This window comes from Onychomys torridus, chromosome 6, assembly GCF_903995425.1.
Source record: "Onychomys torridus chromosome 6, mOncTor1.1, whole genome shotgun sequence".
NCBI lineage: Eukaryota > Metazoa > Chordata > Mammalia > Rodentia > Cricetidae > Onychomys > Onychomys torridus.
In genome coordinates this window covers 135,614,247-135,637,590 of record NC_050448.1, presented here as the reverse complement: position 1 = coordinate 135,637,590, position 23,344 = coordinate 135,614,247, and the positions used below count along the sequence as shown (strand labels likewise).

The following is a 23,344-nucleotide window of genomic DNA, read 5'->3' as shown; positions in this document are numbered from 1 at the left end:
CAATCACCAAGGAATAAAAACATCAAGGTTTATACTTTATTATGTCATTTATCTTCTTATTTTCATCATCACAAGGAACAATTTTCCACCTCCCCCACCTGCTTTCCAGTGAGTGTCTTGAGATACAGCCCAGGTTAGCCTAAAAGTAAAAATCCTCCCATTTGAGCCTCCTGCATTTGTCAAAAGTCCAGCATGAAGTATTCCTTTTGATGGGCAGTGAAAGAAAATGAAGATATACATGAAATATCTCAGCCTCCTGCTGTGGGATGTCCTGTATACTGTGAATGTGTTGCGCTGATTGGTTTATCTATCAATAAAACACTTATTGACCAGTAGCCATGCAGGAAGTGTAGGTGGGACAGGCAGATGAGGAAATTCTGGCAAGAGGAAGGATGAGTGAGGAGACGCCATCCCGCCATCCAGGGAACAGCATGTAATGGCATATAGGTAAAGCCATGGAACATGTGGCAACACATAGATTAACAGAAATGGGCTGAGTTTAAGTGTAAGAGCTGGTCAGTAGTGAGCCTGAGCTAATGGCTGAGCAGTTTTAATTAATATAAGCCTCTGTGTGTTTACTTGGGTCTGAGCAGCTGTGGGACCAGGCAGTACACAGGAAAACTTTTTTCTGAAGCTTCTAGGTATGGATGGTGGCCTTTACCATTTTATTGTGAACAATTATCCTGGTTGGGGCCCTGCTGTCCTTATCTCATTGCCAGGGCATCTCTGCTGGAGAAAACTTCATGTTGCAAGACACCTCAGGTGGAATTTGGCTGTGAGAAAATTCTCCTCTTCTTACACTATTCTCCTGCATAGGGAACTGGCTTCAGAGATTTGATTTTAATGACCAATTCATAATGAAATTTAAAAATAGCCCCTGCACAAGCACTATGGCTCAGTCGATCAAAGCAGCTGCAACCAAGCCTGACAACATGAAATCAATCACTGGAACCCACACAGTAGAAGGAGAGACCTCCAGCAAACTGTTCCCTGATGTACACACCACACACACACACACACACACACACACACACACACACACACACACAAAAAAAAAAATAAATAAATAAATGTAATTTAAATAAACAATTTTAAACCACCTTTTCTGAAGTCTAACTTAAAAACAAAGTTATTACTGATATAACTGCATCTTAGCCACAATGTAAGGACAATGTCATTTTTATTTTTATTATGGTAACTCAGCCTTGTGGTGCTATTGTGCTCCCCAATATATTGTGCACCCTAATAAAATTATCTGGGGTCAGAGAACAGAACAGCCACTGAATATAGAGGCCAGAAAATGGTGGCACACACACCTTTAATCCCAGGAAGTAATGGCAGGAAGCAGAAAGGTATATAAGGTGTGAGTCACCATGCCTGGCTATTTCCAGTGTGGATTTGAACTCACAGAGATCTGGATGGATCTCTGCTTCTGGAATGCTAGGATTAAAGGTATGTGTGTCTCCATTTTCTGGCCTCTATATCTAGTGGCTGTTCTGTTCTCTGACACAAGATAAGTTTATTAGGGTGTACAATATTTTGGGAAACATAATTCACCACACAGTCTCTTAAAATAGACTTTGATGCCATGCAAAGAGGTCAGTATATCAGGTAATAGAGGTTACTAGGTCACTTGGTCAAGCTGCTAGCTGGAAAAAAACGCATGAACACTGTCCCTGGTGGTTAGCCTGCTCTTAAGGCTAGGGCAAGCAGAAGGCTAGGGCAAGCAGAAGGGAAGTCAAAGGACAAGAAATAAAAATAATGATCAGATTTAATATATTTCTCTTCCATTAAATTATCACATTTTTTCTAAAATGAAACAAAAAACACTATACATTAAGACTTTCCACTATATGTCAAAAACAAGGGGCCTGAAATTAGAGCACTTGCCTCAAAACACTCACCAACTTACTAGTGAAGAAGGAATGTGAATCTGCAGGGATAGAATTAGAACTGTGGCCTCTCATTTCTTTTACCTCTCCATAGCTTAAGAGAGGTATAAGAAGGCAGGCTTCAGCTCAGCAACCCTCTCAAAGCATCTATGAATAGACAGATGTCCCTTCCCCAGGAGTTCTCACCATCATGTGCTCGCCACAGAAGATGATCCAGAAGGAAAGAAGCATTGCATAGAAGATGCCCTGTCGGATGTCACCAAATAACAGCATCCAGGTCCAATCAAACCCAATGGAAAACCATTCAACAGGGATATTGATAAAGGTCATGGAAATTCCAAGGGCAAAGATGACTCTGAGAAAATACCCAGAAGATCCAGGTTATTCTGGAGGGTAGACTTTAAAAATCTGAAGCCAATTTTGAGAACTGAGATGTTATTTATTCAGACTTTAGCCAATTGATCAGTTTCTTAGCATTCATGGTAAGTTTCCACCCTGGGATACAAAATGTCCTAGTTTGCATCTCTGGAAAACGAAGGAGTTTCACACTAACTTCTGTATAATTAAATAAAACCCCCTGAGAGATACACACTTTAACCCCATTGCCTTCTTAAATATATATGCTTTAGTATAATTATACTATCTTACGGTCTTCATAATATCACTGACCCAATCATTAAGATTATACATCATTAGTCATTATTGTGATATCCTTGGCAAGTGTTAATTGTGTAAGCATATTTGTTTCAATAAAAACTATACAACTACACATAAATACAAGTGGCTACTTATTTTGCTTTTTATTCAATATACTATTAGTTGCCCCTTATTTATTAAAATGCCATTCTGATTTATTTAAACAATTTTCATATCCAAAAGATACATATGCTTATAAGCCATGAACAATGTACCAAGAATACTGTTAAGGCTACAGATACAGATATGAGAAAGACCAATGTTTTCACCCAGGGAACTGCATTTAATGGGAAAGACAGATAAAGAGGCATTAAAATAAGTTGGTAAGCAACATCATCACAGTTTAGAGGCTCAGAACACTGCCAGGATTGCTGCTTACAGAGACAGAAACTAAGTGCAGAAAGAGTTGAGGAAATGAAGGTGAAAAGGGAAGAAAGCAGAGTCTAAATGGATGCAGAGAGGCTTGGAAGAGGCAGGAATATTTACAGATCTACATGTAATACATCTTAGGAAATGACAGGACATGGAAGCAGAGAAATAAAATAGAAACTTATATAAGGTTTATCTTAAAAGAGACTAGCAAGACAATAAAAAATTAAAATAATAGAATTACACCATTCATTCACTTAACAAATATTAACTTAAAGTTATAAAGAAAGATAAAGATAGAAAGAGGATGGAGAGCAATTTACACTGGGAAATGGGCGACGCAAAACAAAACACTGCAATGAGAAACATCAAAATAGGGCTTAAAGGAAGTGAAGTATTAAGATACTGGGAAATACTATTACAGATACAAGATCAACAAGTTCAAAGGCCCTGAGGTGAAAGCCTAGAATGTAAGGCATTCGAGCACCATCACAGGTGCTGCAGAGAACAGGAGGTAAGATCCAATGGGGTTTATAGGACAAGGGTAAGCTAGTGGAGAGCTTTCAGCAGAGGAGTGGAGTGATCTTACTGACACTTAAAGGGAACATAGATGCTTTTGGTGAAAAGATTGTAGTAAATAAAACAGTGCAAGGAGGTGTTTCTAATATCCCAGCTGAGCAATGATTTGGGTGATCAGATTAGGGTGGTAGCAATGGAGACAGTAAGACTTCACAAGGATTGGATAGAGGTGTGAATATCAAGTAGAATACTAAGTCGCCTCCTTCTTTACAGTCCAGCAAGTACAAAAGAAGAGTTGTCTTTCATTAATATGGGGAGGCCTAGGAGAGCTATAGGTGGCAGCAGAAAGTAGTCAAGTGTTCTTTGTATTTGTATTAATTTTTTTTCAGTGCAAGAGAAGATAGTAAATGCTTGCATCTAGACTTGGGAGAGATTAAGACTAAATATGTAAAATAAGAATCATCACATAATACACAATTTTTAATTTCCAGAGATCACTTTGGAAAAAGCAGAGCTAATAAAGAAAATAAGTCCAAAGTCTCTGCCCTGGCTCAAAGATGTAAGAGGCTAGAAAGATGCAGAAGAGTAATGAAGACTAAGTGATGGCCATAAAAGGAGACTAACCAGTAAGGTTGTGTGAAGAAAAGAAGGTGATCAGCTATGTAGAATGCTGCTCATGGATCCAAGGAAGGTGAAGACTAGAAACCAACCATTAGATTTGGACTGTGGAGTTGATTCATGAGACTGTAAAATGCCACAGTGGAGATCAATCAATATTAAAGTGGAATCAAGAGAGAATTGGAGCATATATGTGGGCAAGATTTTTGAAGATTCTTGTAAAAGGAGAAAATGGTATGATTATTTCAGAATAAAGTACTTTCTCATGGGATAGCATATGTAGATGTAATATAAATAGAAATAAGACAGCAAAAAAGGAGATGTTGATGTGAGAAAGAAAAAGACTACATCTATAGGAACATCTTCCTGTGTGTGGGAGGGTTTGAATTCAGTTGAGAGTGAAACAGTTCATCCACTAACAGAGAAAAGCCCATTAAAAGAGAAATCTGACCATGTGGAAGAACAGCAAAGACAGCAATGTGAGGGGGAGCACTTAAAGATGTAAGAATAATTTGTATATGAAATCTGAAGGAGACAAAGAATTCATGATGACTCTTAAAGTCAGTTCACTAGTTGAAGTCACACACTGGCTTCTTGAATTAGACACACAAAATAGGAGTATGGCAGATTATAGAAAATTAGCATTTTCTAAGCGTGATCTGAATCAGTTCTTACTTTTCTAGGAGCACTGGGGGTCTTGACATCATGGTGATCCTCCTCCAATACCACACCATAATGATGAAGATGCTGGGTGTGAGGAAGGTCTTCATAGCAAACCACACCTTAGTGAAGCCTCCATTTTGATGGATTCCCTAGACAGAAACCAATTATAATTTTGGAGATGAATATACATGTGTTATTTTTATACAACTAAATACAGATGAGCAAACAGTGTTCATTGTGGTAGTATCGTATTCCCCAAAATATTGTGCACCCTAATAAATTTATCTGGGGTCAGAGACAGAACAGCCACTAGATACAGAGGCCAGAAAATGGTGGCACTCACACCTTTAATCCTAGCATTCATGAGGCGGAAATCCATCTGGATCTCTGTGAGTTCAAGGCCACATTGCAAATAGCCAGGCATGGTGACACACACCTTTAATCCCAAGAAGTGAGCCTTTAATCCCAGGGAGTGATGGCAGAAAGCGGAAAGATATATAAGGCATTGGGGTTCAGGAACTAGAAGCATTTGGCTGGTTAAGCTTTTAGGCTTTGAGCAACACAGTTCAGCTGAGATTCATTCTAGATGAGGACTGAGAGGCATCCAGTCTGAGGAAACAGGATCAGCTGAGGAATTGGCAAGGTGAGGTGGCTGTAGCTTGTTCTGCTTCTCTGATCTTCCAGCATTCATCCCAATAACTGGCCTCAGGTTTGATTTTATTAATAAGACCATTTAAGATTCCTGCTACAGCTCATAGTCACAGAAGGTATTGCCCTCACATACCCTTTGTTTCCTCATCAGATATCATAGTAATACACTGGAAAATCATAAAAATGGGCCATGCTATACCAAGGGATTGATTAAGAATATAATCAAAGATTTTTCTATAGGGTCTTCATTCAACATTGGAGATACCACATAGGTCCACTAAGCAGTATTGGAAAATAAATTCAAATTATGTTCATAACGCCATTAATTGAAAAAAACAAAAGCAAAAAGCACAAGTCATTACAGATAATAGTTATGCTTCTCTGTATCTTTACCTGTACTTTTAATTTGCTTTTTAATTTTCTTATGTGTATCTGAATGAGTTTTGATTTAAAATGTGGCCTCTTTACGCTATGTTCTATACCATTCATTAAACAAATAACATGGAAAGAAATCATTACTGTTCTCACTAATATTTGTGACTCATGGTAAAAACATGTTAATTATTCTTATCTTGCTTGTTATGCAATCAATATGACAATAATTTTATGTGATCTTAAGACCAATTAAAGAATTACAAAGCCCACCACATCCATGGAGAGAAGCTAAGGCACTGAACTCCAGCTTCAGGTTGCCTGTGCCAGGACCTTGGCATGTTGGCATGGTTTTCTGTACCATCATATGGGCATGAGCAACAGGAAGCTGCAGCACATCAGGGCTGTGCTCACTCTTACACCTTGAGCAGTAAACAAAGTAAAACAGCTGCTTCTACTTATTTTTTCTTTTCCCCATATGATTTGTCTTCTATGTTTTTATTTATTCTTTGAGGATTTCATACAATATGCTTTCCTCCCCCAACTACTTTCAGATCTTTCCCTACATCCTGCCCCACCCTACTTTTGATCTTTTCCTCTTATTTAAAAACAAAAACAAAAATCCCAAAAAACAAACAATAAAATATGGAATCTAATCTGTGGTGGCCAACTATTCTTGTGCATGAGGCCTGCTCTGGAGTGTGGTTGATATACACAGTGTCTGTCATTTCATTGGTGAAAACTGATTTTTCCCTATCCTAGCAAATATAAATAATTAGTAGCTTCTTGGCTAGGAGCAGGACTTTGTGTTCACTTCCCCTCTTCAGTGCTGAGATTTTGCCTAGCTTTAACTTTTACAGGTCTTATGTGTGCATCTGTCCTGTTGTGTCTGTAAAATTATGTTTCCTTGAAGTTATACACTACTCTAGTGCTTACAATCTTTCCATCTTCTCTTCCATAAAGACCTTTAAGCCTTGAGAGGAGGAATGTGATAAAGATACCCATTTAGAGGTGAACATTACAAAGAATCTCATTCTTTGAATGTTGTTTAGTTAAGGAGCTCTGTGTTAATTACCATTTACTGCAAGAAGACACTTCCCTGATAAAGGTTAAATGATGCACTCATCTATAGGTATAACAATATCTCATTAGGAACTTTTTTTATTGTTATGTTCCTTTAGCAGAATAACAATAGTAGGTTTCCCCAGGGCCCATGATGTATTCATTCTCAGGTTCTTGGCACCATTAATAGTGTCAGGTATGCATGCCATCCCATGGAGCATGCCTTAAATTATCAAAAGTGGTTAGTTATTAATATAACATTTGTGCCACTATTCTACCAGTGGATATATCTTGCAAGAAAGTCATTATTGTAGCTTGATAGTTGAGATTGACAATTATTTTTTTTTACCTTCCAGTACTATACATAGCACCTTCTAGCACTATGAATGCTAGCCAGTAGGCGTGAAACTTCAAATTGAAAGTCAGCTAAATTATTCCATGTTCTTTGTATGTAGATGTTGAATTATCAGTCTAAAAATATGGCCTTTTTTTGATCTTAATAAAAAGACCACTTAAAATACTAGGTGCAGAGATGTACAACTAGCCAAGGTAAATAGAATAAGTTTTTGAACTATCAGCCCTAAAGGAAAATGGACCATACCTCTCTTCCTATGTTTCAGAGATCATTTCAGAAGAGGGGGCTGAAAGAGCCAGAAGAGGTGGACAACCTCAAGAAAGCAGCAGCTGGGCACAGCAAGGCATCTATATCCATGAACTCATAGCAGTTGCCAGAGAATGCACAAAACCTGTACAAGCCTGACCAGACCAAATCACACCATGGAGAGGAGAGTTGGACACACAACCCTAGTATTAGCCACAGAGCAATTGGCAACTTAAAAACTGAGGAAGGAAGGATGGTGTTTTATGTAAGAGTGCAGCCCTTGGTAAGTCAACCACATTACAATGGAAGACCATATACCCAATAAAATTTTGGGCAGCACAAACTGGTCTTAAAGGTTTTTTGGTTTGGTCTGGTTTGTTTTGTTTTTTTTTCATGGCACAAAGTTGGAACGATAGGATCCAAACATGGATCTGGAAAGAGTTGGGGGGCCAAATATGATCCAAATATATTATGAAACTCAAAACTCTCAAAAAACTCATTAAAATTAAAATATTAATATTAAAAATCATGCATATGATTAAATAAATCAATGCAAATCATTTTAATTTAGCATTTTGACTATCATGGTTATATTGTTATTCCCAATTCTCAGATAAGCCAACAGATAAGCATATAGATGGCAGGACAAACAAAGAGTTTCCCTCCCACATGCTTCCAGGGCCTCATGTGTGCAAAGAGATGAAAGAACTAAGACAGAGCCCTTTTAATACATATATAAATACTATATTCTTGACTGCTGCTTCAAGGGCACAGTCTGTTGGTTCAGTTACACTTACCACCAACCGAATATCCTTTATCTCCCCAATCCCAACATTGATTTTCTTCTTCTCATTCACTGGTAGCCGGATATTTAGAAGGTAATACTTATGAGCCACTGACCCAATTTCCATGAAAGGAAGTACATCACATTCATAATAACGACCTTCATGCTCTAGAGTCTGGGAAGAGATTAGATGGTTTGAGGCAGATTACTATTTAGAAGACTATATACATTCATTTGCATTGAGCTCATATGACTAATTTTTAAAATGCTAATGTGTTAAGGTGCACATTAAAGGCACAGATCTACAAGGAATCCTGGTGTCCACTGAACTACTTCACAGAAATAGGGGGAGGGGAGAGAGGGAGAGGGAGAGGGGGAGGGAGGGAGAGAGAGAGAGAGAGAGAGAGAGAGAGAGAGAGAGAGAGGGAAAGAGAGAGAGAGAGAGAGAGAGAGAGAGAGAGAGAGAGAGAGAGAGAGAGAGAGATCAGCTCCATTTGAAGTAAAACCAAAAAATAAAATTTAGGTAAAAAGTAGAGATCTCTTCTGTCCTTTGATACCTTTCTCAGACCTAGAATCCACATTAGAGCTTTACATCAGACTGCTCTCTGGTCTACTATACTAGGGAATTCCTAAGAGACCTCCAAAGACTCCTTGTGTGTCCAGGAGGAAAGCCATTGCTGAAGTCCATCACAGTCTTGATGATGGCTAATTATTTTCACAAGTGAAATATAAAAAGCTAAAATTATCTTTCTCTTATTGATCTGACCAAAAATAAATAAATAAATAAGTAAAGCAGCAGTACATTGGTGCTGAAGAAATGGCTCCACAGTTAAGAGCAGTTGCTGTTCTTGCAGAGGACTCAAATTCCATTCTCAGCATCCACACAACAGCTTAAATGATTATAACTTAAGTTCCAAAGTACTTTATTCTGGTTTCCATGTACTGTGTGGTTGTTTGAAGAAAATGGACCCCATAGGGAGTGGCACTATTAGAAGGTGTGGCTTTGTTTGAGTAGGTGTGGCCTTGATGGAGGTAGTGTGGCACTGTGGGGCTGAGCTTTGAGGTCTCCCATGCTCAAGCTATGCCCTGTGACACAGACTTCTTCTGCTGCCTGCAGATCAAGATGTAGGACACTCAGCTCCTTCTTTAGCACCATGTCTGCATGAATGCCATCATATCCCACCATGATAATAATGGACTAACCTCTGAAACTATAAGCCAGCCCCAATTAAATGTTTTCCTTTATAAGAGTTGACATGGTCATGGTGTTTCTCCAAAGCAATAGAAACCCAAACTAAGACAGACTCCATGTAGGTGGTGTACTTACATACATACAGAAAAAATGCTCATACACATCAAATAAAAATGTCTTTAAAAATAAAATTAAAAAAAGAGAGAGAAGTTGCATACAGTGCTTTGAATGATGGGATTAGTTTGCTAGAGACACTCCTTCAGAATTTTCTGCACTCAACCTGAACCTCCTAACAACTCAACAGCCAAATTGGCAAGAGACAACTTAAAATTTAACTAAATAGAAATTTAGCCCAGTACCTAAGAAAGCCTCTTGAACTTCCTAACAATTTAAGAAAGACTATATGGTAGTGAGGAAATAAATTCTGTACACATCTCAAGGCATCCTGTGTATGTGCCTATTAATGGTGGGTATGGGAGGTGAACATGGTGTGCAGAAGTATGAGCTGTAGCAGGCAGAGACCTTTTCCAATTAAGTAACTGGAAGTCTGCCATTAATATCAGATCTACACTCAGGAAAATTTGATGTGTCCTGAATAAGTGAATAGGGGTAAATTATTTCTCATTCCTAGTTCCAAATTGTTTCAGGTGGTATTAATAATTTGTAAAATTAGAGAAAAATAACTAGTATAGAATCCAGTGAGAAGATGAGCAGGAGTCTATAGTTTAGCATAGAAAGGATTCAGCACCTTTTGTAATGGTGGCAGGGCCTCTTTATTGGACAGTCAGGATATTATACTAATCCTGAGTGCAATGAACAGGAGACACTTATAGATTAGGTGGAATAAAACTGGCAAATAAATAGTTCATGCACTTCTTTCTTTTTCCCTTCCTTGCCAAGTCAAACATGACTAGCAATCCCTTTCTAGACTAGACATACATCAGTAATGAATCATGAAAACTTACCTTTTAAAGTATGAGGGTTTTGTCAGACATCACCAGTTTATTAGTGGTGGCAAATAAGATTTCAAAAGTAAAATCATTTTGTGTAAAGAGTTCTGCTTCTTTCTAAATTATAGATGCATATTGGAGGATTCTCCCTATATAAATGGTCTCTCTGCCCTTGAACTCCTGTTTCCTCCTTTACTTACAAATAAGTCTAGAAATACAAATCTGTAGGAATTAATGGAAATAAATTTCAAGCTGCTTAGCAGGATTAATGTCAAATTCACCATATGCAGTTAGAGGCTGGAGGGTTTACTTGTTTCCTTGGTTCCTTCCTTCCACTTTACTGTATTTATTTATTTTTATGTTATGTATATTGAGTACTTTGCCTGCATATATGTATGTGTACCATGCTTTGATTTTGCTTTCTAAAGTTCTACCTCTATAGTTCTTAAGATAAACAATATTCTTACTTTCTCCCCTTTTCACTGCCTCCCACCTGCCTTCCCCTCCTCCCACCCTCCCTCCCTTCCCCTAATTCTGGCATAAGACTGCCTAATTAGGGCAAATTATAGCAGGTAGCAACTTGATTTTTTTTTCTTGACTTCACAATCCACTAGAGACTGTAGAGCTTTAAAGCAATTTCTCATTTAATCTTCAGAATCAAGATTAAACTTTACCATAATCAAAATGCATAGATTTGATGATTCATTTTCTTCACACCTTTCAAAGTTTGATCTTTTTTGAGAAGGAGATCAACACATCATAAAGATAATTAAGCTCCTGTCATTAAGAAGCAGTTACAGGCAGCACCCCACACATACCTCTCCAAAGTGTAAGGAAAAGTGAAAAATGACTTCTTTTTATGTGGATAAAATTTTCTATATCTGAAAGCCCGGTAACTTACATTTAACCAGGCTCTCCTCTGAAAGACACAACCAACTTACATTACATATAGAAGGGAATTTCCTTAACTTCATAAAAAAATCTGAAATATTAACTATGTCTCTATTTCCTCCAGCTTTTAGATCCCTCTCATTTTACCTATTAAATTACCTTCAAGAACCTACACAAAATAATTCTTTAAGTCTGTTTAGGAGAGAACTCTATATTTAGAAAGTCAGCAAAGAAAGGGCCTGGGATAGGACTTTTCAAATTTTGTTCATTCCAAAAGGATGAGTTCAAAATGCACTGAAATGAAGTCTTTGGTCCCATCTCCTATGATTTGAGTCAGGAGTTGGATGTCCCTGTCAATAATAATATTGAAATTTAGTAGTTATCATGAATTGGTCATAGCATATTGCTCTCATGAAAGAACTAGCGCTGTTATTGTGAAGGTGGGTTAATAATCAAGAGAGAAGTTTTGCTATGTGAAGCCCACTTTTGTCCCATCTCCTCTCCCTTATGTGTATGATTACCTTCCTGCCAGGTTTAGTGTAGTATAAAAGACCTGAAGAGATTCCACTGGCATGACTGTAGACAGCCTCTACAAGTATGAACCAAATAAATTTCTATTATTTATAATTTATTTACATATCAGCAGAAAATAATGGGTTTTAAGTGTGGCCTGGGAATCTGTATTTCCCATAAGCTCATAATTTACACTGATGCCCTTGGTCCTCAAACCACATTTATATAATGAAAGCCAAGAAAACAAACTGCAACACATACTTGCATGCTGGGTAAAGTTTGTGTATGAGTGTTACAGTTGACACTTTCTGTCTAGGTGGCCCATCTTGTTAATGTTGCATTTGACTCACAAGCATGTCTTAGACATAATGTTAAATTATAAAGCCACTGTAGATGTAGGTGTTCATTATTTCCTCTGGTTCTTACAAAAACAAAACAAAACAAAACAAAAACAAAAAACAAAACAAAACAAAACCCAAAGCTACTATACATTATCTTTCCATTTTGCAGAAGAAAAAAAATAGAGCAATTATAAAGCTTGATCGTGAACACTGAGTTAGTGACAGAACCTGGAATGGGGGCCACATATGTTTTATTCCAAATCCATGCTTTAATTTAGATTAAAAATATAAGGCTATGTATGCTAGGCATGGTATTCATAGGCTTCTACCTGCCATTCTCACTACTAACTTTGTCCTTACACTTAATGGCAAAAGCAAAGTTTTAAAAAAACAATGCTAGAAGAAGGATCACATTTGTCTCATCTTAAAGGAACAACTAAGATGAAGACAACAGATGAGCAAAAGCATGATCAAGAATTTCTCCAGTGGAGAGTATAGCCTTTTACTTTAGAAAAAGAAAATAACAACATTCTATCCCTTATGGGACATCAAAAATCACTTGATTGGTGTAACTCCATGTCAAGAAAGAAATACTCAACTCAGTGAAAAAGGTACCCTACCTTGGGGGATGTAAAAGTACATTTGAGTTTACGTGGTACTCTTTCATGGGCCATTTCAGTCCATTCAGAAAACATATCATCACGGTAACCCAGGGAAACATCCATGGAAACTTCTGCATTTTCTCCTGCAAGAGAAAAGATGGACAATTTCTAAATGATTTTGGGAAAAAAACTTTGGAAACATTCCAAAATTTTCACAGGCTCTTCCATGGAATCCACAAAACAAAAGAGATATTATTAGCAAACTCAAACCAAAGACTGAAGTCACAGTACTAAAGTCTAGTATGGATTCTGGATCTCTTCCCATAGCAGAGTGGGAAGAACTTCCATTTAAACTCTACTAGAGATAAGATCTTCATTCTCTCTGAGGCAGCACAGTTGCTTGGAATCTGAATCATGATTAGAAGCTATCCTCCTGTAACTTGCACTACTGGTCTAAAATATGCCTATAAGAACAACATGGACGTTGCTGTACCACATAAATGCCTTAAATACTTGATTATCATAGTTTCTTTGCTTGTTTCTGTAGTGATATTTTATTTGGGCTGAAATGTGATATTTTATTTGTATGTTAATAAATAATGTTTGCCTGGAGATCAGAGGTCACATAGCAAGCCATAAACAGAAGTCATGTGGTGGTAGCATATGCCCTTAATCTGATCACACAGTAGGCAGAGTCTCTGTGCGGTCAAGGACACAGCCAAGCAAGGTAATACACACCTTTAATCCCAGTACCAAACATAGAGACCTGGAGGTCTATATAGACAGGCAGTGACAAGGAAATGAGGTGGCTGGGCTTAGAGCCAATGAAAAGGCAGAACAGGAAAGCAATAAAAGCACAGGTTAGACAGGAAGAAGCTCTCTCTGGGGAAGCTACTGCATGATGGAAAGCTAAGGCTAGTCATGGCTACTCGCTATTTCTCTGATCTCTTTGGCTATTACCCCTGTATTTGGCTCTGTGTTTCTTATTAAATAAAACTATTTAGAAATTCATTTAATGTTTTTTTTTTCTCTCAACACTCTTCTTTGTTATGGAAATGATTTGAGAATATCTTCCAAGAGGCTTTGTCAACAATATATCAGAGATGAAACAGTAAAACCTTTAAGGGGTGGGGTTTAGTGGATTTTGATTAAGTCACTGTGGTCTCCACCCTCAAGAATGGATTAATAATAGGAGTGAATAATTTCCCACCAGAATAGACTGCTATAAAAAGAGAGTCTGACTTCTCCTAAGCCTCTTGTTTCCTGTCTCGTGGTGTGACTGTTCCCTCTTACACATACTCCTATTATGATGACATTCAACATGTACCTAGGAGGCCATCACTGAACATCTAGAGCACTTAATCATGACTTGTCAGTTCTCCAAAGTGTATATTAAATAAAGTTCTTTCTTTACCTGTAGCTGTAATAGAAAAACAACTAAGACATTTGAATTTCTTCCATGCTCACCTCTAGAGACACTCTTATCTGAACGTACCCTTCATAAAACTGTACCCAAAAGGTTCTCACTTATAAGAAACTATTTCTCTGAAACTCAAAATTCCTTCATATTGTAGACAAAATTAATTCTCTAAAAACAAAAATTCATACACTGATAATGAGAATAGGTAGATGTACTTATATTTCCACATCAACAGAGACTTTGGTAGGGTTAATTTACTACTTCTCAATAAGAAGATTAGACTAATAAAATCGAATTCATCAATTTTTGAGCATTTTGTACTGTAGTGAGCAAGTTCACAAATAGACAGTTTTAATGAAATAAAAAATAAATAAAGCACAATCCCATATTTCCACAATGAATGGAGAGCCAACCACCATTGGAAATTGGGATCAATTCTAGACTGACTACTAGCTATAAATCCTCAGTTTGCTGATTTGTAAAGTAAAATCTAACTAACAGAGGTCAGGTTAGTGGAAGCACTACATGCTACATAGTATCTAATCAATTTCTACTAAACTAGAATACATATAAATTACTAGGAATATAGAATGACTGTTTTTCCATTTATCAATCTGATGTGGATGAAAGATGATTCATTATTACTGTTAAATATAAGTAAAGTAGGATTTCTTGATTATCTACAGCCTAAACTCCCATAGAGGGAATATTCTGGAAAAGTGAACCAATTTATGTGACCCAGTCTCAAGCCACTCAGAATATATCAGCTGCAGAGTGGGGTGAGGCACAGTGTGTTCCAACAGGGTAACTGGACAAAGAACTACACACAAAAAGGCTTCCTCTCATTAGTACTATCTAAGCAAAGACTTAAAGATCAGACAATATAGAGAACCAGGAAGATAGGAAATTGTGTGCCCCCCCCCCACTCAACAAAAGCAATCCTCAGAGCTTGACTATCTCTTTGACCACACTAGCTTTAATCACTCCATATATTAACAGTCTCATGGTTAATAAGAGGAACTGGACTGCATTCCCAGTGGTGAATCTAATTGTAGAAACAACCTTTCTCCCTTTTAACACTAGCATTAGGAACTAGCACTTTCAGTGATGTTGAAAGGACACTTGGAGAGTTGCTAGATTCCCAAGAGCAGACATGTAAAAAAAAAAAAGGTATAAGTTATTAGCTCCCTCAGGCTACAATACTAGTTCACATATTCTTTTCCTTGGAAAACTATTTTCCTTGTAAGAAATGGGCATGTATTATATGTGAGTAGAGTAAACTCAATTGGGGCCTCTTGTAGGGGTATTGTTTCCCAAAATATTGTGCTCCCTAATAAATTTATCTGAGGTCAGAGAACAGAACAGCCACTAGATACAGAGGCTAGAATCTCTGTGAGTTCAAGGCCACACTGGAAATAGCCAGGCATGGTGACTCATGCCTTTAATCCCAGGAAGTAATGACAGACAGCAGAAAGGCATATAGGGCATGAAAACCAGGAACTAGGCTGGTTAAGCTCTTAGGCTTTTAGCAACAGTTCAGCTGAGACCCATTCAGATGAGGATACAGAGGCTTCCAGTGTGAGGAAACAAGATTAGCTGAGGAACTGTTGAGGTGAGGAAGCTGTGGCTTGTTCTGCTTCTCTGATCTTCCAGCATTCACCCCAATACTTGGCTTAGGTTTGATTTTATTAATAAGACCTGTTAAAATTCATGCTATAGGCCTCACCCTATTAAAGAGTTCCATATTTATTTATTTATTTTGATTTTATTAATAAGACCTGTTAAAATTCATGCTATAGGCCTCACCCTATTAAAGAGTTCCATATTTATTTATTTATTTATTTATTTATTTATTTATTTATTCATTTATTCATTTATTCATTTATTTATTTATTCATTTATTCATTTATTTATTTATTTATTTATTTATTTATTCATTCATTCATTTATTTATTTATTTATTTATTTAAGACAGGGTTTCTCTGTATAGTTTTAGTGCCTGTCCTGGATCTCACTCTCTGCCTCCTGAGTGCTGGGATTAAGGGCATGTGCCTCGGCGGCCCGGCAAGAGTCTCACTTTTAATGTTTGTGGGTCTCTTTACTTCCTCCCTTCTTCAAAGGATTTGAAGATTCTATGGGACAGAAAATGTGCAAATCCAGAGCCTACCCATCCAATACCCTATTTCTGTCTTGTGATACTCTGGAAATACTCTTTTTGGACAAATCTGATCTTGTTTTCAGGGTTTATATAATTTTTCCCCAAACCTGGTATTCAAAAGGAACTAAACAGCCATTTGTGTGGTCAATAATGACTAAAAGGCTGCTATTCACAGAAACACACACACAGAACTAGATCTCAGAGTTTGGAATGTCCTTGCACAAGCAACAAGGCTCCTCTCTATGAGATGAATAGGAGATGATGGCTTCCTGATCAGTCATATTCTTGCACATAATTTTGAGCAGTCCAAGAATCCTAAATTCAAAACTGGTATTCCAGTTCATTTATGAAAGTAAATCTGTTGTAATCAGAAAGTAGAATATATTTGACTGAACAGTTTATTTGTCAAATGTAACAGTAGGTATGCCTTCTATGCTTTCAGGGAAACTCCAACCCTGGGCACCACCCCCTCCAAAAAAACCAAAACAACAACAACAACAACAACAAAACCAAAACAAACAAACAGCAATAGGCCTAGGTAGAGCAGATATCTCAGGCAGAAAGAAGATCAAACAAGTTTAACCCCTCCCTGCCCTGGCCCAGCATCAACTGTAGTTAGAGTTTTCCTGCCTGGCCCAGTCAGGACAAATCTCTCTTACCCGCCAGTCCCACAGTCGCTCAGACCCAACCAAGAAAGCACACAGAGACTTATATTGTTTACAAACTGTATGGCCGTGACAGGCTTTTTGTTATTTACTTCTTCTATCTTAAATTAACCCATTTTTATAAATCTATACTTTACCACATGGTTTGTGGCTTACTGGTGTCTTTACATGTTGCTTCTCCTGGCAGTGGCTGGCAGTCTCTCTTCCCAGCCTTCCTGTTCCCTGCCTCCTCCTCTTCCTTGTCCTTCCTACCCTATCCTTCCTGCCTGGCTACTGGCCAATCAGCACTTTATTTATTTTAACCAATCAGAGCAACATTTTCCCCTTGTCTTTTTTTTTAAAAGCAAGGTTTTAACTTTTATATAGTAAAATTTCAGATAATAAAACAATTATCAAGCAAGAATTACAGTTACAATATTAAAGAAGATATCCTATCTATCTTATATTTGTGAGTCTAAGGTTTTATATCTAACTTATCTTGTATCATAAATGAGGAAATTATAACTATCTAGTCTTCAACCATATCAAAGGCCTCAGAAGGATATAATATTACCTGAGAGCTGGAAGAAGGATGCAAGAGTAGACAGAGACAGCTGGCAGCCTGGACAGTCACCTAATGTTCCTTTGTAAAGTTTGGGCATTTGTCTTTAGCCCACAGGGCTAGAATCTCTCAGTCACTTCTCTCAGTGTTCTGTAGAATGTCAGGCAGTTTCCTCTGCAAAGCAGGAACCTGAAGGACCATTTTGTCAAGCAAAGTTTAGTGGTCACCTTTCTATGGGTCCTGCACGTCCAGTCAATCAAGCAGTCCAGGCAAGAACAGTTTCTTGTGCAAATGGCTATTTTTGCCAAGGTGAAGATAAACTCCATATGAAGTGTCTTCAATGCCCATCTTTCTGTCTGAAGTAAATTGGTGCTGTCAGGAGCAGACATGTCTCACTGTCCAGAAAGTCCAAATTTTAAAAATATTTTAAATGTCATATTCTGTAGACCTTTGAAATGTTTGAAGATTACCTGTCTATCTGAAATATCTCTATGTATACCTAGAAGACTTAACTAACATGGCTATGAGTATGATTATCATAGATGACCAGTTATTAATCTATTTTTAATTATCCATTACAATTTTAAATGAGATATATAAACATAATACCTTAAACAAGAGTAGAAATATACACACAGCATAACAAAATTAACTCTAAGTTTGTATCAATAGACTAAAATCTATACCAATGTAAAACATTTTAAACAAGTTGTTGCTCTTTAGAAGTAAGTTTTTTAATCTACCTTTTTTTCCAATTATATCTATATCATATCCCCTTTTCTTCTTTAGAAAGAGATCGCATTTTTAATCAACTTGTTTTAAATAAAAATACTGGATTTTTTCTGTCCTACACCAGAAGGCTCTTCTGATTTGGGACACAAAAATCTCTTAACCTTTTCTTTTAGCAATATGTTTGGGTTTAGAGAAGGAGTGAGCCAATTCCATCTCCAAAGCCAGCTTGATAATTTTGGGAAATTGGGCGTAGTTTCTCTTACTACTTCCTGCTAGAGGGGGGCGCTGTATCTTATGGGGACGCAAAGAAAATTTTAGGATTATGGAGTAGTCCATGAGGGTAAACCTCTGAGCCAGTTGCCTTGAAACCATTCTAGATGTTGGATCATCTGGGCCATTGTGTCATCGGAGACCTTTCAGGTAGTCTTGGCTGATCAAACCTGATGTATCTTAATCTGAACAAGTCCATAGCCTCTGGCTTTCTGTGGAAACAAAAGCAGAGACTCTTTTCCAAAGCAACATATCCTTATATCCAAATTTTGAAGTCAAGTTACCTTTAAAATTTACATATTTATTTAACTCAACAGCTTTTACAATCAAATCTTTTTCTGTAGGTAAACATCCCAAAGACAACACAAACCAGATTCTCTGTGTAATATCCATCTTTGTAAGATTGAAATGTTGCTGTGGCTGCTGGCTCCGCCCACCTCAGCTTCCCAACATGGCGGTGGTACAGTTTACTGCCAGCTCTGAGTCTGGAGCCATGTGTACTATCAACTATCAGAAGCAGTTCTATCAAAGCAGCGCATAGCCCAGAAACCTTTTTTTTTTTTTTAAACTAGCAAAGGCTAAATCCACCATGCAGCAGAGTAAAGTGACACTTGTAGACTCCTCATTCCTGCCACACTGCAGGTCAGATGCACACACCAGGATAGTAGTTCAAACAGGCAGGCTGCCACTAACTTGAGAGAGACAACTAGAAAGCTGTTTTTACTTCTGTTTTAGAATCTTTTTTGTTAGGTTTTAGGTGGAAACTCTTGCCCCACGTTGGGCGCCATTTGTAGTTAGAGTTTTCCTGCCTCGCCCAGTCAGGACAAATCTCTCTTACCCGCCAGTCCCACAGTCGCTCAGACCCAGCCAAGAAAGCACACAGAGACTTATATTGTTTACAAACCGTATGGCCGTGACAGGCTTCTTGTTACCTACTTCTATCCTTCCCGCCTGGCTACTGGCCCATCAGCACTTTATTTATTTTAACTAATCAGAGCAACATATTTGACATACAGAACATCCCACAGCAATCAACAGTTCTTCTAATCTGCTGAGGATGCTCAAAGAAAAGCAGTAAAAAATGTACACACTATATTAGTAAAGTTACTCAATTTTAAGCAGCAATAACCTCTGAGGTTAATTTAAATTGCCTAATTTAATTTTCTATTGACTTTAATAACTAGACATTGATGTGTCCTTTTGATTAATAAGTAAACTGAGGCTTTCAGATATTTAACAACTGCATAAAGCTATATTGTTAATATTAACATGAGAAAGATAATTATCCTGAAGTAGCCTTAAAAGAAAATTATCAGGATTGAGAACACAGCTCAGTGGCAGATCCTAGGTTCCATCCCTAGAATTGCAAGAGAGATTGGGCAAGGGAAGAAGGAAACATGAAAGGAAGGAAGGGAAAGAAGGACAACTCTCCATCATATCAGTTACCCATTTCTTTTGTGGTTTTGCTGCAATGACAATAATTAATTTGCTTCACTATAAGTAATTATTTTGCTATAAACATCTTAAAACATCATGTTGTATACATTAAATGAGCCAAGAAATTTCTAAAGACCATCACTTGATTTGTATCACTTAAAGAAAATTGTCTAACTTGCCATAGAAAATGCTCCTCAAATCAGTCAGAGAATACAACTTTCATATGAATCACCCCTAGCTCTGCTGTTCCTCCTACTTTCATCAGATAAAACAGTAGAATTCAAGGAAACATCCAGCAGCAACATTAATCATGCTTCATGGAAGAGCTACTCAACTCTGATCAAAGCTTTCTACAGTGTTCCCAGCAGGGACAAGGTTCAAAATCATCTCTGAAACCCTCTAGGCCAAGCATGGGGTCAGAATATGCTGAACCAAAACAATACCTTTTCTCAAGAACTTGAGAATTGTAGTGTGAGTCAAAGAGTACCAAGATGTAAGCCTGGGGATACTGGTTCCTGTGGTTCTGTCTGTCACTGCAAATATAGTAAAGGCAGACTGATGTGGGTGGGGAATGAGGCTGTCTAAGGAGGAAGTACTGTGCGTTTCTTTAGTAGTCAGTGTGAAGTGGTACTAATCCATTTTACTAGACTGTCTTAGTGTTTTAAAAAGAGAAAAGCCAGAAATTAAGGTTTTTGGTTTTTTGTTTGTTTATTTGTTTTTCTTTTTAAATAAGAGTCTGGTTGCAGTTGGGTAGCTTTTCCATAAAGTGTGCTGCCTGGGTGTCTTTTGAATTCTGTTTCTCAGACAAAAGTTGTAGGGAATGCAGAACTTGGAGTGATTCATATGGAAATTAAAGACTCACTTCTGCCATTCACTACTCATGTGCTCCTGGGCAATTTATGAAACCTTTTCCCAAAAAATGGAACATGGACACAACATGAACATGTGATAAGAAAGCAGCTGTTCTTAAAAAAAAAATCAAAAGAAACAACTCTCCAATTTTTTAAAAAAAATTCAGTAATCTGTTTACTAAAAAACATCCTTCTTCATAATCTCAGTGCAGGTCCACCAATAGAGCATCAGGAAATCTCAGACACACCAGTTTTTCATGCTGACCAACACATCATCTTTTCTTTTCTTCCCATCTTTCCAACAGGTCAAGTTCACTGTTTACTATATTTATAGCCTGTTGTGCCTTAATTTTACCCATTATCTACTTACTCCCTGAGTAGTTGGAGACAAGGATGCTATTTTTCTTGTGTTTGAATAACTCAGGAAGCCAATATTCCCAAAACATGTCAGTGGCTAATGTGTCCTGGCTTATAGCCTCAACATTTTGCCATTTTTCATTGGTATATGTGAAATCTAGAAATACAGGATAAGTGCTGTTCAAATACCTTTGGCTCCCCCATTGAACTCAATGCTATTGTTACCAGGATAGATGCTTAGGGTTCCTCTCCTGTTATACTAGAACTATTTTCTTGGGATTTTATGACCACTAAATTAGTCACTTCATGAAAATTGCTTAGAACTGTTCATAAAGCATCAAAGATAGCAATTTTTGTCATTTTATTGAGGGATGTGAAATCCTCATATCTACCTTTCATTCAGTGTAATAGCAGGTGAGAAAAATATGGAGCTTCCCATTCCAAACATAGAACACAAAACTCTGAAACAGGAGAGCACTAGGTAGAACAAGTCAGTAAAGCTATGTTGCTTGCTATTGAACTATTTTCTCTTCTTTCAATGGAGTAGGAAATCTTGTTCAGCTTTAATGATTATATTGCATATAATAAAACACTAGTCTTATGGCTCCTGGGATACTGCTTGGGCAATGCTACCTGACACCTTGTAGACACAATTAAGACTGCTTATCCTATTTGAACTCCTTGGCAGATGGGCAAGATGGCCAAAGTTACATATGACATTGGGAAAAACTACTTATAAAATATTCTGCTTATATCAATTCCATGGAATAAGGGCATAATGTATTAGAATAAGTATGTTTAGATCTGAAATCAATGGTTTTCTACTCCTATTATGGACTGGCCCTTTAGTGTGGAAGTCCATCATTCTACTGTTCTGTGCAAATTTTATGCTTTTCAAATACTTTTGGACACGTATTTAGGTTAGTGAAAAATTCATTTCAGAATATAGGGAAGGGAACTAACTATGCATTGGCACTGTGGTTCATTAAAATTAAAATTACTTCTTCCACCAGGTTAAGGGGTGGCACTCTCACATGAAGAAATGTACAGGACTATGTAAGAGCAGAAATGGTCTGTGGGGGTCATCATAGACACAAAGATCTCAGAAAGGTTGGTGTCCTTTCACATCAGGAAACGTGGACTATAAGGGGAGCTTTATACTAGTCACACTGCCTTGTTCTGCTAAGCAAATTGAAAGTAAGAAATGAGATGGCAATAGGTGGAGGTGGGTGACAAAGAGCTATAAAGAGGCTAAATAAACTCCAATAACCAAAAACAGATGACTGACAAAAGCTTGGCTTCTGTGTATGAGTGATGTGAGCAATAGTGATGGAAGAAGTCATTTGAATGCTTTTCACTTACGTGCAACTGTTCAAAACTAGTACTAGCAGCCAGATAGTACAAAGACAAAAGCTAAATGTGCAATGGTGATAGTGTCCATCTTATCTTCAATCTTCTGGTTGGAAGACTTTAAGTCTAACTTTCCATCTCTTTTATCTAACATACCAGCCATCAGTTAGCTCCCTATAAATTGTCCCCCCCCCCCCAGGAGATGTAGAAACATGGGCCAGCTCTCATAAGTCTGGTCTACATGGCATACATATAGCATGTACAAGTTTCCTTTCCATCAAGCAACAGGAGAGTTAGGCCATACTACTGACCAAGTAAGTGAAAAGAAAGGGGGAAATCAAGTCATATTTGAAGAAATAATTATTCTATGGTGTCAAAACCTTTTTTAGCTTCAGAAAGAAACCTTGATTTGCTTGGGCCTTTGCCCTGGGGAGAAAAATACTAAAAAGCTTTCACAACCCTCATGTGCATTCCCACATTGCCAGTCACAAGCGGTTGTTTGGTTACCTCAGATGGAAGTAACTCATACCAGTCTACTGTCAGCCTCCAACAGACATATAAACTGTGGTTATTTGTGCTGGCACTTCTCCAATCAAAAACTCTATGACCTGATTGGTATCTTCCTGATGCTTTCAATTAAGAAAATAACCCTGTCTTATATATAAGGAATGTCTGACAAAACTGGACTTAGCTATTATAAATTTGGCCTTGCCTGTGTTAAGATGCCATCCAGGGTTGGGTGTGAACCATTATATAAATGAATGTGCATGATTATTTAACAAACTAGCCAGCAGTCAGTTCCCTATCTCTTTCTCTCTCATCTTTCTGCATTCTATCAAACATTTGC

The 23,344-nt window shown here is 37.6% G+C and overlaps 1 protein-coding gene across 1 annotated transcript in view; it reads right to left on the bottom strand.

Annotated features, from left to right (window-relative positions):
• The window catches only part of Wls (Wnt ligand secretion mediator), a 108,692-nt gene that overhangs the window by 27,171 nt on the left and 58,177 nt on the right, over positions 1 to 23,344 (bottom strand). Inside the window, exons 3-6 of the mRNA XM_036190129.1 lie at positions 12,735 to 12,859; positions 8,241 to 8,402; positions 4,770 to 4,906; positions 2,079 to 2,247 (exon numbers count right to left, since the gene is read on the bottom strand). Of these exons, the coding sequence (XP_036046022.1) occupies positions 2,079 to 2,247; positions 4,770 to 4,906; positions 8,241 to 8,402; positions 12,735 to 12,859 (593 nt within the window). The remainder of the gene's footprint in view (positions 1 to 2,078; positions 2,248 to 4,769; positions 4,907 to 8,240; positions 8,403 to 12,734; positions 12,860 to 23,344) is intronic.